At 33.1% G+C, this 15437-nt stretch overlaps 2 protein-coding genes across 2 annotated transcripts; both read right to left on the bottom strand.

The window, feature by feature from the left end:
* Nucleotides 1–352: 352 nt before the first annotated feature.
* Nucleotides 353–8947, bottom strand: LOC132760212 (sterile alpha motif domain-containing protein 9-like). The gene is made up of 4 exons (XM_060752129.1): nt 4383–8947; nt 4010–4157; nt 3540–3848; nt 353–3229 (listed from the first exon to the last, which is right to left on the bottom strand). Exons 1-4 carry the CDS (start codon nt 8619–8621, stop codon nt 3144–3146), a joined length of 4782 nt encoding a protein of 1593 aa, XP_060608112.1. The 5' UTR covers nt 8622–8947; the 3' UTR covers nt 353–3143.
* A 4-nt stretch (nt 8948–8951) lies between these two features.
* Nucleotides 8952–13342, bottom strand: LOC132760213 (uncharacterized). The gene is made up of 5 exons (XM_060752131.1): nt 13229–13342; nt 10541–11144; nt 10034–10336; nt 9487–9690; nt 8952–9093 (listed from the first exon to the last, which is right to left on the bottom strand). The coding sequence occupies exons 2-4, from the start codon at nt 11094–11096 to the stop codon at nt 9581–9583; spliced, it is 969 nt and encodes a 322-aa protein (XP_060608114.1). The 5' UTR covers nt 11097–11144; nt 13229–13342; the 3' UTR covers nt 8952–9093; nt 9487–9580.
* Nucleotides 13343–15437: the final 2095 nt, after the last annotated feature.

Here is a 15437-nt window from a genome sequence, read left to right as displayed (position 1 = left end):
AAAGAGATTTAAATTTAAACACAAAAGTATTTTACTGTACGACCAATGGGACCGAGAGCTTTCAGTAACTTAGACAATAATAAAGAGGTAGGTCAGATAAGGCTTGTTGTTGCCAAGCAAAGTGCCTGCCTTTCAAGCCGTCACATCGTCTGCCCATGCATTCAAAACCCTTTATCGGCGGCCCTCACACTTTGTAAGGCAACTCCCTTCGGCTTTTGCAAGGGCATCGACAGCTGGTCCGCAGGATGCAAGTTTCGATTTCCTTTTTCGTCGTCACAAGTTCTTCAAACTTCATTTTAAATTGTAACAATTACCCATATATGCTGCAATAATGATCGGATAAGACATGCTCTATGGTTTATTTAAAACTTTATTCAAATCAGGCAAGTAACAACTTACGATAAAACGTAACAAAAATATCAAACGAAAAGTAAACATTTCAAACGGTTTTTAAAATATATAAAAACAGAAATAAAATATGTATTATCATGTAGACATTTTATGTTTAAACAGACAGACAGACATTCTGTCTTTTATGTTTAAACGTTTCTTGTAATTTCATAACGTAATTAATGATTAACTTAGCTTATACTACAAGGTTAAAACATCCACGTAATAAATTATTTGATCATTTTATATCACGTAGTTAACGATTCAGTCATTAATTAATGATTAACTCATTATATACATCATGCCTAATGATTCACTTATATGCCGTGTGATAACAATAAACATAAATTACATACAACGTGATTTATAATTCAATCATAGAATTAAAGGAAATATAGCACAATGAATAAGTACTTTTACCTTTGAAACAACGTGTTTTTACAGTGAAACAGTATTTTCTGTTTTGTTCTGTATCTCTCTCAAATTTTGTTTAACGATTAAAAAGGATCATGGTCGGATACCCGCAGCCAAACCATTAAGTTATGTTACATGTTAATCAACCCTGGGTAAAAATGTATTTTTTTTCTTTTATGATATGATCTGTTTTCTACTTTGAATACATTAATAGCTGTATGAACTATATTTGTTAAAAAGTTGTATGTTTATATATCCCTACTGTAATATAATGTTGATATATTTGATCAATAAAAAACCAACCTTGGGTATCCGACAATGAAAAACGATCAGAAGATTATGCATCTCTGAAACGTACACAAAACGCAACATAGCAGTAGGTATTGATTAAAATATTTTGATTCCTTATAAAGTACAAATACTAACATATTGAGAGACATCATGTCGATTCATTATCAAAACCAATAAATTACGCAACATGTATCGAAAACAATTATCACGCTAAGATATATAGCAGAACTTGTTCTGACAAATAAAATAATGCCCAGAAAGTGTAATAAATAAAGTCAATAATTGTAATAAAAAATTATGTAAGGGGAGACATCATTATTAAACAATAACAACATTTGTTCAGCAATTTTTTTTATCTATCTATATATCTATACTGTATATCTTTATCTGTTTTATAACTGAATAATGATTACAATTACTTCTCTATAAGCCCATATACCGTAACACAGCACTGTTATGTCACTACAACAGACAGCATGTCCATACAACGCATAAGATATCCGACACACAAAACATGCTTCAACACATAGCATGCCTCAACAGAGATCTTGCCTCAACACACAACCTGCTTCAATGCACAACATGCCTCAACACAGAGTACACCTCAACACAGCACAAAGAATACCTCAATACAGAACAAATCTAAACACAGAGTACATCACAACACAGAGCATGCCTCAACAAAGAGTAAGTTTTAACACAGTACACCTCAACACAGCACAACAAATGCCTCAACACAAAGCAGGACTCAACACTTAGTACATTTCAACACACCACAACGAATACCGTAACACAGAGCATAGATGCCTCAGCACAAAGCATGCCTAAACACAACACAAAGAATGTCTCAACACAGAGTACATCTCAACAAGCACAAACATGCCACAATACAGAGCAAGCCTCAACAAAGTGTATACTTCAAAACAGCATACACAGAGCATGCCCAAACACAGAGTACTAGTACTTCTGAGCACAGCAAAAACGCCTCAACATAGAGCATGCACGCCGTAACTCAGAGTATTAAAACTGAGGAGAAACACAAAACAACGAAAAAGTATTTCGCAAAGATGGCGATTGACATATATAGCGATGATTATACTTTAAAATTCAGTTCCAATATGTTACTGAGATATTTATATCTGTAAGTAAAAATATTGAAACACAATACGTGTTTGTAAAACATTATTACATGTACTCGTATAAGTAGATCTACATATCGTGTTCCTGAAGATTACAACTCATTTCATAAAACATAACATAAAAACAGAAACAATACAAAACCAAAAACATCAAAATATCAAATGGAATGGAAAAATGTAGATGAGAGTTTATGACAAAGATAATCACAAAAAAACATCATGAACTAGTAGTGGAACCTTGAATTTAAACTAAATCATAACTATTCATCATAATATAAGCATTCAGTTATAAAGGGCATCCTATTACCTAAATGGCATTTTGTTCATGCAAATGACCGTGTTATAACTAGCATTTTTTTAATGCACATGCAACTGACCGTATAAAAAAACTATCAAAAATATTTTTTTTTCAATGACAATAATCACTAGTAGTCTATCAAACAACACATTCAATTAAGAGTGATTTTAGTAACCTGATCGTGTTTATGGTGATAAAATTGCCAATTATTAAACACTACGAACTCCTGTTAGGATTGAGAATAAACTTTTTACAGATATCGAAAATAATGTTTGACATTGACAGATATATCGAAATTAAAAAGAATACCATTGATACAATATCACCTTGTATAACGACATACTAGTCAACCTTAGTGTAAGCAACAATTAATATTGTGTGAAATGAATACTATTTGACTAGTGTTAAAACATATTTGTTAGAAAAAAAGAAAGAAAAAAACCCAGCTAATTAGTATTTATAAATAAATAATCAATTACAACAAAATATTTCTATGAAGAATAGATAACACATGTCACTTTGACAAATTGAATTGTGTCAAAATTCCTACACATGGCGATTCGAATTCACGTTGATGACTTTATCCATACCAATCGTCTTTATTTAAACTCTTATTTCCTTCTATGTCTTCGTCTTTTACCAGGTTTCATCCATGGCGGTCGCTTGTTTTGTCCTTGGGAGTTTATTTTAGCTAGACCTAACGAAGTAATTGAAGATAATTGTATCAACAACATAACGTATGATTAATTCATGCAACTGCTCAATATTTAATGACTATGGACACTGTTTTGTTTACATGATGGAAGTATTATTTCCTATGATTGTATATGGATGTATCTTGGGATTTTACTAAGGTATTAAACTATCAAACAGTATGTTAAATCATCACAACCATCATAGACGGCTGCATTATTAAACAAAACAAACTTTGAAAGTATTTTCAAGACAATGTTTTAAACATGTTTGTACTTTGAAAGTAAATACAATAATCAGTCATCGTATGTTACCTTTTTCCGATTTATATTCATCGACGCTTTCTCGGTGTCTTGCGTTTTCTTTCTCCTTACAATTATCTACAGTACCATCTTCCGTTCCACCACAAGCACTTAGTACATGATCTATAACACCTACTTCTGTTCCACCACAAGCACCTTGTATATGATCTCTAACAACTTCTTCTGTTCCACCACAAGCACCTTGTATATGACCTTGAACACGATTGTTGTCTTTCTCATCATCATTTCCAGCAACAGTTTCTATGCTACTTGGCTGGTCATCAAAGTCCAAAACAGATACAAACGTCTCAATTCTCTGCCCTATTCGACGAAAAAAAAACTATATATACAATGTAAATCCATTTAAAACCTTTTAATAAATATAAACAACATATAAGAAATTCCAGACTTCATTTATCATTACTTATTGATCGACATATTTAATAAAACTACATGTATTATGATATTAAAACATTACATACCACCGCGATCCTTTTCATCAACATCTAATGCCGTTGGTCCTCTCCAAGTAAACCCTAAAACAAAGGTCACCGGTCGATTACTGTGTTGGCTGCATGGGTAATACGTCTTTATCCTAAATGTTTGTGTCCCATGTTGTGAATATTCAACCTGTGTTATTAAAACCAATTAACACTCATATACTAGCAGACAAATGAAAACAGATTCATACACGAGTGAAATATACTGTGGGTATCGGAAATCGTATTGTATAACAATTTTTCAAGAAAGAACCATTACGTATTAAATACTAGTATAAATGTAAAATCAGCTTGTGCAAACTTCAAAAACGTATTATTTTATTTTATCGAATTCGGTAAGTAAATTTTAGGCTACCTTATGTAAAATTTGGTGCCCTGTTCCATCAACGATTCCAGTAAGTCGTTCTAACCGCTCAACAACAAATCCTTCTTTCCAAAAGTTATCTCTGAAAACTGGCCTACGACTTCGGCCATTTTCCTTTTTCATTTCCTTCCATTGTCGTCTGATTGATTCGAGGTCAATAATGTCATTTCCAGGAGATCCTTTACCAAGTGCAAAATAATTCTTTGGTCTGTTTTTCTTAATCTGTTCATTAGATTTTAGAAAGAAATTTTCGTCGTATGCCGTCTCCCAATTTCCCATTTTTTCTAAGTATGTGACAGGACCTGACAAGTTCTCTGGATTTATTTCCAGTCTATTCCTTGAAGGCCAGTGAAGCATAGCATAGTATAGGTATGACTCAAGGTAAGGCCTATTTGATGTGTTTTTTGGAGTCTGCATATCTACCAGATATTTACTGTATTTCAAGAGTTTGGTATATTCTTCCTCCTGTAACTCCTCTGCTCTTTCATTTAGATTTGACAGTGTAATAATTTTTGTTCCGAGATAAACTAGGAAATCTCTTTCATCCACTTCTGATAAACGTTTGTTTCTAAGATTCTCTTCTGCTTCCTTTACACGTTTTTCTAAAACGTCAGGATCCTTTTCTTTTGCATGTTGCAGCGGCTTAAGACCGATTCCATACAGGAATTTATAGCGTGATGTACTATATGTAGTTCCGTAAAACCGCTCAAATCTTTCTCGTAGTTTTAATAAAAGTACATCTTTGTCGGAATGTATAGGATATAGATGATGCTTAACTTGGTAAAATCTTTCCTGTAGACTTCGTAATGAAGTATCCACATGCCTTTGTTCTTCTCGTCCGGATCTTATTCCATCAAGTGTAGGACATAAAGCCACAATATTTTCAAAGGAGGAGCCATTAATCTCAAAATTATCATCGTTTAAGAAATTTAAGAAATTTCTTCTGTCGCAGTAACATGAAAATTTTGAGAATTTTTCTAAGAGAGTAAGCCAAGTAATCACTTCCATGCGAAAACATATCCAGTTTTTGTCTTCATCTTGTTTAATGGCCAATGACTGCCCCTCTCTAAACTTAAGTATGGCTGTAAAAGCATTATCAACTATAGCTGCAGCTGTATCATCTGGAATTTTGCCGTCTATACGTAATGAAGATTCAAACATATATTCCATTTTGCTTTTGAATATTTGTCCGTGTGTATCAAGAAGATAAGAACTCTGTGGTATTTTACTGATTGACCGTAAAATAGCTTTTTCAGCAGCTTCAAACTCCTTGATATGAATGTTGAATCTAGCAAGTTGTTGACCAACCATTGCATCGTCAGTAATGTCAACACATCGCTGCATTACGCGAATAACTCTTTGTCTTGCGTCATCATCTTTTTCTGTCTCCATCGTTTGTTCAAGTTCTAGAACCAAATCAGAAAACTTTAGCTTTGCTTCCCCTTTTTCACCATCAAGAGGCTGTCTGGTCTTAAACAAGCTGCAAACGATTCTGACAAATTGCTTCGACATCGGGTTTGACTCTGACATCTGTTGTTCAACAAGTTCTAATACGTAGATAACAACTTCTTCTAGCGAAATATTCTCTGTGTCCATGATATGAAATAGAACTGCTTTTGCTAGAAGCTTGGATACTATGCAAACTCCGCTGTGGTAAAATGATTCATGATCACGCTTAGTCAATAAAAGCTGCATTGCATCTGTAAGGTTTACGTTCCATGTTTTTGGTGTTTGTTTTGCAAGTCTGTCTAGTTCTTTGATGTGGTGTTTTATTCCAAAAGGTTGCCGAGTTATCAGTTCTAAATCAAACTCCTTATTCATCATTCTGTCAAATATATTTTGGGGTATCGGAGTGTCACTTTCGTAACTACTTATAAGCGCAAGACACTTAAGAACCTCGAGTTCGGACGTCGTAATCCCTTGCATTATCCTTTGTATTGTTTCATGAATATATTTTTCATCAAAAGAATTACGCATACAGTTAAAAGCAATCAGGGTGTTCACATCATAGTCATTTTTTCTTTCCATTTCTTCGAATTTGTCTTCGAACCAGTTTTTCTCCCTATATGTTAGTTGATGCTTTAAGAGATGTTTTCCTCGTCTTTTCTCATATGTTATCGACATTCTGTTTATAAGAATGAGTAAACAAAACAGCTTGCCAGGGGTTGCCATTTTATATGCTAACTCATAGAGATTTGTTTTCAACAATATAATACTTTCCTCACTTTCATTATCTATCAGAACAATGAAAGGCCTTGTATCATCTATATCTTTAAAGCTTCGAAATCTGTCTAACTGGGCAACAGTTTCTTCTGTAATAGTGTGTACTACGCAACATCTATAGGCTGAATCAGGATCACCCTTGAACTGACTAAATTCCCAAAGTAAATGTCGACCAAGAGTGCTTCCCCCAGCACCAGGGTGGTGTTCAATCTCGTGAATTTCCACTATGTCATCACCTTTATCATTTGATAGTAATTCTTTGATTTCCTTTTTATGTGTTTCGAACTGATCTCGTTTACCAACTTGATTTCTGTAATAGAAATTCCACCATGACACTGAGCCTCCTTTGTAAAACAACTCTTGAGACTCTCGTCGTTTTGCTTTTCTATCATGATCGCCCATTGTTTCCTCTTCCATAATACACTGTTCTCCACTGAGTATTTCTATATCGCTCAATTTAAGCTCGCCCTTTTCTCTCGCAGTCATTTCTACCAAATGTCCATTACTACAGGGAAGGCGGCAGACCACATCTTCGTTTACACGAAATACAGACTTCATAACCGTTGAAACTTCATCCCAGACTAGACCCGATACGAAACACGATTCCAAAGCGGAATCGTCAAGCGTTCGGGAAACTTCCTGTTTAAGATACGCTACGTGCTCGTTTGTGGTGCTTATAATGAGGCACTCTCCTCTGAATGTAAAGAGTAAAGCATCTCTTGCTATTTCAAACAAAGGGTCCTGATATATCATCGGGGTATCAAATACTAAAAAAATCAAAATTCCCCTGTCCTTTGGTATCATTTTTCTTTGTTTGCAAAGGGAAGCTTTTATTCCATTAGATCGTTCTCTCATCCATTCTCTCAATCGAAAAGGTGGTGACTGTATTTCGTCATTGCCATTACAGTATAGCCATGTTAGAAGAGGTGGTGCCGGGTCAGCCTTATCAAGCATCTGTGTCTTTTGCTCCACTTCTGAAAGGTTCTCAGCTATTTTAACTAAAAACTTGGAAAACTTGGATCTACTACCTTCAACTTTATCACGAAGTTTAATCGATGAATCAAAGTCAAGAACAAGCTCTGCAGAAGAGAATACTCTATCAATATCTAATTTTTGTCGAATTTCCATTTCATTTGCGCTACCCGAAATGCGCCCAGAAATAATAATTGGAATAAGTTCATCCTTCACGTATCTATTACCTCTTGTCAACAACTTTTTCAGTTTGCTCTGAATACCATATCCCTTCTTTTCATCAACCAATGCATTATCCTCCAAATACTCTCTATGTTTTAATAACTTTACGCAAGCATCACACACATCGTCAAGTTTTGTGTTACTAACGGTAACAATTTCATTGCTGTCGAACATAAAGTACTTCCTACATTGACAGCCTTTTGGTGGGTATGTTATATAAAACATTTGTGGATTTAAATGACAAGAAAACGGTACCACATCAATTTCTATAACATAGGTACCTGACTCGACTGGAACTATCTGAACAGGACGAATACATTGTTTTGCAGCTGAAACATTCTCCCCAAAACATGTAGTAAGTGTTGTTGTTATTTCTTCATTCAAATTGATGTCGTTGAAGCTGTTTTTTGGAATCCCTATAATTTTGCCTAATCCGTTCTGTAACGGTACGATTCCGAAATGGATTGTGCCATTCTGCCTACCGTTCATACAAGCAGCAGTAAACTGAAGAACATCCTTTGTGATGAAATGTATAAAGTGTTTTCTATACTGTGACACGTTTACAAATTCATGTCGAGGAATAAGTAAATTGCCTGTCGAAGCTTTTACTACGGCAATCTTATACTGTTTTTTCCCAACTGGTGAGTCAAATATTCTTAAAGTTTCGTTTACAGAATCTTCGCTGACATTTACTTCAGTGACAGATTTTCTAATTTGACTCTGTATCATTTGCATATCCATCTTCATACCTTCACCATATTTTATTGAACCCAAGTATGGCGTAAATATTATTTCCATTTGTTCTTGAGTCATTGCTACGAAAGTTGTTGCTGATAAACTTTCATCAAGTATTGCATTTCGGAGTATATCTTCCAGTACTGCCCTTCGTTTGTTAAAATACTTGCCGATATAATCTGCGAATTCCTCGCAAGAAAGTTCATGAAAATTAGGTTCCTTTTCTGTTGAAACAGTAAGGTAATATGAATATTCAGATATAGCCTTGCTCAAAACTGCCCTTATATGGATAATACGTTAAAACGAAGGAAGTTTTATAATGCTTCAATAATTAAGCAAAATAATTTCAATATTTTATCAAATAACAAAACTTACTAAAGATATATGCATTTAGATATTGAACTTTTCACGACATGCATCATTTCTATTTTACAAATAAATCTATGACATATAAAGAACAAGAAATGAATAAACCCATCAATAGAACTTACCTGTTTCGCTTACTGCAATTTCTGTCGTTAAATTTCTTTTCCATGTCACTCCGCTGAAGCTTTTAAATGGAAGAATTCAGCTAATTTTTGTCAACGAAATATTTTTTTGTCACAGATCAAAATCGCGCAGATATTGCTTAGATTAATATAGAAACATAAAAAGATTGCAGCAGACAATTTTCATCGTTTAAGAAATTTGACAATGTGGTCCACATAAAACCTTTAGGCATCCAAAAGTTAAATATTGCTTATCACGAAATATAATAAACTGTGTTATAAAGTGTGCAATGGTCAGTTTTTAAACGATATTGGAATCAGTAATTCTCAAATCTAACTTGATTTTGAATTCGCCCAATCAATGTGCTTAATCTATATGCTATTTTTTTAACTAGTCAGTGATTTTGTTCGTCATCATTATATATATATGAAATCTAAAAACTAACGGCACTTACCTACAGTCAGGAGACGTGTAATGTACAAAAGGAAACTCGATTAGTAAACAATCCTTTACAATTTCGAAGTTGACCAAATCTCCAACGGTTTCCTCTACGTAAATGTGAACTTCTTCTGTTGGAATACATTCGTTACAGAGATTTTCAAAGCTTTTTGTAAAACTTTTCTAACATTTTCTTTTGCCTCCATGTTCAAGTACCGCTCTGCATATAAAGAAAAAATCTCAAAATATGGCATATCTGTACAATTTTATCATCAGAAGGTTTGATTTTATCAACTTCTTTTTCAAAGTACACTTATTTTAGAAAGTTATATTTTAAAAAGATTTCCACTACCGATAATCAGTTTAACAAGGTCTTTTTTCTATTACATAAAAACATTTGTTAGCAAAATTAGTTCAGACAAAGTAGATAATCAAAGAGTAGAAACCCTACTATTCATAAAGAAAGAAAATAAAAAACAAAAAGAAAAAAGAAAAAAAGAGCCAACATATTAAGTCATACAAAAGAAGTAATCTATATAGAGGTGTAAACAAACATGGAATACCAATTTCTTGACCGTCACACTCAGAGTTTTCGACAATATCTGCAAGTTGAGGTGAAACCTGTCTCAAACATCGACACATTTTGTACAGATTGTCTTTACTGGCACAATTCACCATGTAAAGAACTAGACGCCTTATTTGTCCCCCGTTTGAGTACTCTTGTTCAAATTCTCTTTTCTCTTGGTTGCTTATAATGTTCTGACTTTTCAAAGTATTTAAAAATTCCGCTGCGTCTATCCCTCGACATAGTTGCTTAATCCATTTTGTGAGGCCAAATTTAATCAGCAGCTCATTATCCTTGTCCCCTTTATAAGATAAAATAACAAATATAAGTATTAATGTAACCATGCAATAATATTCTGAAACAAGAGAAACTGATATGATTATAACTAATTTAGATCATGAATACCATGAGTTCTTATTTAAGAATACAATGAAATTCATTAATTTGGAAAAAAAAATTATTTGAAAAAAAAAAAGTAAATGGAATAAATGGAAAGTAAGCTCACCTTGTTCTGTACAACAGCCTTCTACTAACTTTAAAATGTATACGTCATTATTAATAAGTATCCTGTCTAAACTGCTGTACGTGTTAACAAGTTCCCGCCTTCGCAATTCATTTATTTGTTTGACAACGTTCTTTTTGTATGTTGAATCGATAGATTTAGAGATTTGAAGTATAAAGTGACATGACTCTTTGAACAGGGTATCATCATTGAGTTCTGCTCTAGGTTGATGTGACAATTCGTTCCGTTTTTCACGTAGTCCCTCCACAAAGGACTTGTCTGCTGCTGTCAATTGTCCAGGGAATGTATAGAGAAGTAAAATTATAATTAAAGATACATCCATAGCATTCAGTTGCGGATCTGGACCATTTAAGATCTGTTTTTGATCTGGAAACAATTTCAACTGTCCAAGACATTGTCTGACATGAGGCTCTTGAATGTGTTGTACTAATGTTACCCCTTTGTCTCTAAGGTATTTTTGTACTAGCGAACGCAGACATTCTGAGCCGACAGAAAAATTTAGTTCAACTGCTCTATGAAAGTGTTGCGACTTCTCCATATTGTTGGTTGTTTAAAGTTACCTTTTATAATACATTAACAGTTAGTCCTGAAAATAAAATGTTTGCATACATATGAAAGAATATTTGCATCTATAAACAAAGTGCCTGATTATATATTATCTGTAAATATTTCGTGGTGAATATTGATGTTTTTTACTGAAATAATGGTATTTAATGTGGCGAGAGAACCTTCTAGGAAAGAAAAATTATTATTATTAGCTGTCACATGATAATAACAACAAGAGCGGCGCTGCAAGGAACGCCGCTGTTTGTAGCGTCTAAACAGATAGGGACTTATCTTCATTAAACAGCTATTTAACACAGCGTTCCTTATATGGTTATAAAAATATTTAAGAATGCTATAATCTTTGCGTCTCAATAAATAATGTACCTATATCAATGAATTCCACAATACATTTTCCATGCATTTGTGATTTTTAATTACTTATACATCATTAGTTAAAACGGGGTATCCATGATATATGTCTAAAAAAACATTAAAAAAATAATAAGAATTTAAAGTTATATAAGTGAATTATCATTTTTCCTTAATTAAATAAATATTAACTCATTTCCGTAAACATCATTGCTTTGGCTCATCGTCTCGTCGCTTTGGTGTATTGTCTCGTCGCTTTAAAGTATGATTTCGTCGGTTTTGCGTATTAAAGTATATTAGAAGTCGCCGATGCGAATAAACGATGGCCGCATTAGAGCACCATATTGTACAGCTATCTGTACAGTCTAACTCGTTCATCAGTGATAACATTTTCATTTGTATACAGTTTGAAGCTAAAAACAACAACAAGTAACTAAGTAATAACCTGACTGCAATGTTTAATCTTCATTGTAAGCGTTTACTTTGTTATCCGTCTTACATATATTAGCTTATTATTTACTTTAATAGGTTAATACTCGGTTGCTCCTCCCCACTTTGCGATAATGTCCCAAAAATAACCATAACCATAATCAAGAAAATTATGGATCCGCATAATGGGGAGCAGCAAACAAGTATTAGCGTCTTTAATACCTATGTTAGGAATACGGCATATCTAAGTTGTCACCCTTTCTAAGAAACGGATATTTGACAACATGAACATGATAAACAAATATCTTTCATTCAGTTTAACAAATTAGCAAGAAAATTGCCGTCATCTTAGAAATAAATCATAATAACACAAGATAAAAAGATGAAAACATGTTTTATTGCTGTTTATAATTATAAATGATCTTTATTTGTAAAAATAACATTATAACGTTAAGTGTTATTTTAGTTTAAGGACCTATCAGCAGTTTTAGCACAAGATCTAACTTTATGTATGACTAATTCTTTGGCTAAAATTGTTTTTTTACAATTTCTGCTGTCTTCATGTCTGTCTTTACAGTAATACTAGATCTACCGACTATCTGAAAACATTTTGGGAATTTCTTTGAATTTTAGCTTTGGCACAGTTTTTGGATTTATTTCTTGTTCTTATGATAATATTCATTGATTGCGATTGATTATCTCACTTTAGCCTAACATTTGCTTGCAAGGCACTGTAATTCATTCAACGACTGGAGCCATCGTGAAACGCCCATTTTGGAAAAATGCCAAGTAGCAAGGTGGCAGAAATTGCATAGTAGACAAGATTTTGCTAAAACGACATTGAAATACTGGTACTCTTAATTGTGTAACTTTATGTAGTGAAATAGGTATTAATCAGGCATTAAGCTATGCCAAATTACTCTGTCACGACGTTTCAATTACTTGTAACAATGCAAATCAATTACTTCCGCTCAATATGGCTATTTAGATTTAAAAGGAGATATAGCTTAAATGATAAAATCTCATAGTTAACTATGGTTGAAAGTCGATTCCTCGATACTTCATTAATTACATGTGCATATATTTATATGACCGTGTTAGCGACTTATTATATACCATAAAAGATCAACTACACGATCCAACTCACCAGACACAGACGTTCGACACTTTGTCAATATATATATTATATAATAGTAAAATGGTGCTTAATCATGATCAAAATTATTTTATGATAATTTGACCATTATTGGCAAGACAGATGTGCCGAACGTCTGTGTTACCAGCCGGATTCAATTAAAAAACTAACAAACATGGTAAATGACTTACCTTAAAGGTGTTATATCATTTTCAGTCATTCCGCTGGCGTGCGACACGATCTAATCAATCGTTGCTCATCCAAATATAGAACATTGGATTTTCCGTCCGCTTTGAAAATCAATATTGTTACGACACAGTTCAAAATGCATGTTCCTCATAGTTAAAGCCTATCTTCTTTATAAAGCGTTTCATGTTATATGCATTTAACCAATAGTTTATTTCTTAATAATAATAAACGACGAAAGTGTTTTAGTTATGTTTAATAGTTATTAATTAAAAAGTAAAAAAGTGGATAGGATCTATGTACAAAATATATTTATCGGAACTGATTTTCGGAAAATAATAGGTTGAATATATTATCTAATATCGATCGGATTACCAGTATGCACTTCAAATAATTGTTTACAATTCGCCCAAATGGCATCTTTTCTCGGCCTTTTCCGCCAACCTTCGGAAAGGGACCACGAACACAATAGTAAGAATATACAGAACGGATACGGTATTTAAGTACAACCTACGCATGTAAACATATAATACTTTAATGCTGGGAGTTGTTGACGAAGAATATTCCAATGTATCGAGTAAAAGGCCATCTAAATTAAGTAAAACTATAGATATAAATATAAACCGTGCTTATATTAATGGTTGAAGAAACAGAAAAATACAAAATATCATCCTGCAGACATTATTCAGATTTGTATTATAGTGTCCATCAGTGGGCATTTTAAAATTGATTATGAAATATCGTTTTTTAATCATAATTTTACCTTTGAATGTCAAATATATACGTTCATTATACATTATCAGAGATTTAAAACTACTTTCAATCCGCATTAAATTCGAGGTTATTATAATAATAACTGAAGAGTTCCTATGCTAAGGTCCCATACCGTATTTGTGAAAGGAGTGAAGTTATTAATACAAGGCTGTTTGTTAAAAAATGTAATCAGATAGAAGTGTATCGTAATTCTAGAGTGATAACAGTTTATCCGGTTTTAACGACACTATGAATTATCAGTGCAAGTATTAATGATGAAAAACACACTTGGCATTATAAAAATTTAAGATATTGTAGAATAGGAACCGGTTATACAGTTTTTTGGACTGTTTCCCTTCATCTTGTAAGCGACTGGTTAGATTTGAAAAGTTATGGTTTTTAATCACATGGGCATGTGCATCTTATGTTTTTAACTGAACCGTAATATTCACAGCGCAACCTAAAATTAGTTTAAAAATTATAATTTTAAGGCTTTTCTTGAATAACTATATTAATAAACGCATTTCTTTACAAAAAATAACCCGAGTCTTGGGTGATAGTTCGCATGGTTATTGTAATGATAACATACAACAGGCAGGCATTTTACATTGATCCATTATCATCATGAAGGTGAACGTAAATATTGTTATTTCTGTAACATGCTGAAAATTTACTTATACCAGAAGGCTTTAGATCTCCGATGTCAAACCTTGATTCGTTTGTTTGCGATGTCAAGTCTTCATTTGTTTTTTTAAACTTTTTGTTTCGTTTGGCTTTACGGTCAACACAGTTTATGTCACATGGCGCCGAAACCTTTGTTTTGAGTTAACACGTAGTCATAATTGTAACCAATAAGCACTGTCTGACTTTTCATTAAATATCCATATAAATAGGTGGTACCATAAAAATCACTTTACTTATCTAGAAAACGTATCAACACCGACTGCAACACATTGAAAGGAATCACATACAGACATACAGACGCCAGCATGTTAAGCATATACAAGTGCAACTGACCCGTCGAAGACACTCATTTCGGCCTCGGTGAATATCAAATAAGCGGTCCATAAACTTTGCATCATTAAATAATAATCTTACTATTAAGCTATTTTGAAGTTCAGTATGTCCAAATTACGAAACAAAATATTTCAAAATATTTTACACAAGCAGTTAACAAGTTGTACAGCATTTGTTTCAGAAAATATGACATACTCACATTGAAGAAATTTACAGTTTGCATTCACTGCTCCAAATAATAAAGACTGACAACAATTTATATTTAAGCCCTACCACCCAAAATAACATCTGATATGTAATAATATGAGCAATATTGAATCAGAACCAGGATACAAAAGAATACACCCGATTCCTTTAAAATTATCACTTACCCTCAGTGCAATTAATGACAATTTAAAAAATGCCCACAATTTAATTTATTTAAAGTTTCTTTTTTTTTCTGGT

Source organism: Ruditapes philippinarum, unplaced genomic scaffold (genome assembly GCF_026571515.1).
Source record: "Ruditapes philippinarum isolate M1 unplaced genomic scaffold, ASM2657151v2 ctg264_1_1_1_1, whole genome shotgun sequence".
Lineage (NCBI taxonomy): Eukaryota > Metazoa > Mollusca > Bivalvia > Venerida > Veneridae > Ruditapes > Ruditapes philippinarum.
Note: the sequence above shows the minus strand (reverse complement) of the source record. Positions and strands in the feature narration are given on the sequence as shown.

Coding starts and splice junctions, on each gene's coding strand:
- LOC132760212 (XM_060752129.1), bottom strand. CDS start 8,621: ATGACTCAAGAACAAATGGAAATAATATTTACGCCATACTTGGGTTCA. Junction 4,158..4,382: donor GGCACCAAATTTTACATAAG/GTAGCCTAAAAT, acceptor TTAATAACACAG/GTTGAATATTCACAACATGG. Junction 3,230..3,539: donor TGAATATAAATCGGAAAAAG/GTAACATACGAT, acceptor TTACTTCGTTAG/GTCTAGCTAAAATAAACTCC.
- LOC132760213 (XM_060752131.1), bottom strand. CDS start 11,096: ATGGAGAAGTCGCAACACTTTCATAGAGCAGTTGAACTAAATTTTTCT. Junction 10,337..10,540: donor AGGCTGTTGTACAGAACAAG/GTGAGCTTACTT, acceptor TATCTTATAAAG/GGGACAAGGATAATGAGCTG. Junction 9,691..10,033: donor GTGTGACGGTCAAGAAATTG/GTATTCCATGTT, acceptor CTTTATATGCAG/AGCGGTACTTGAACATGGAG.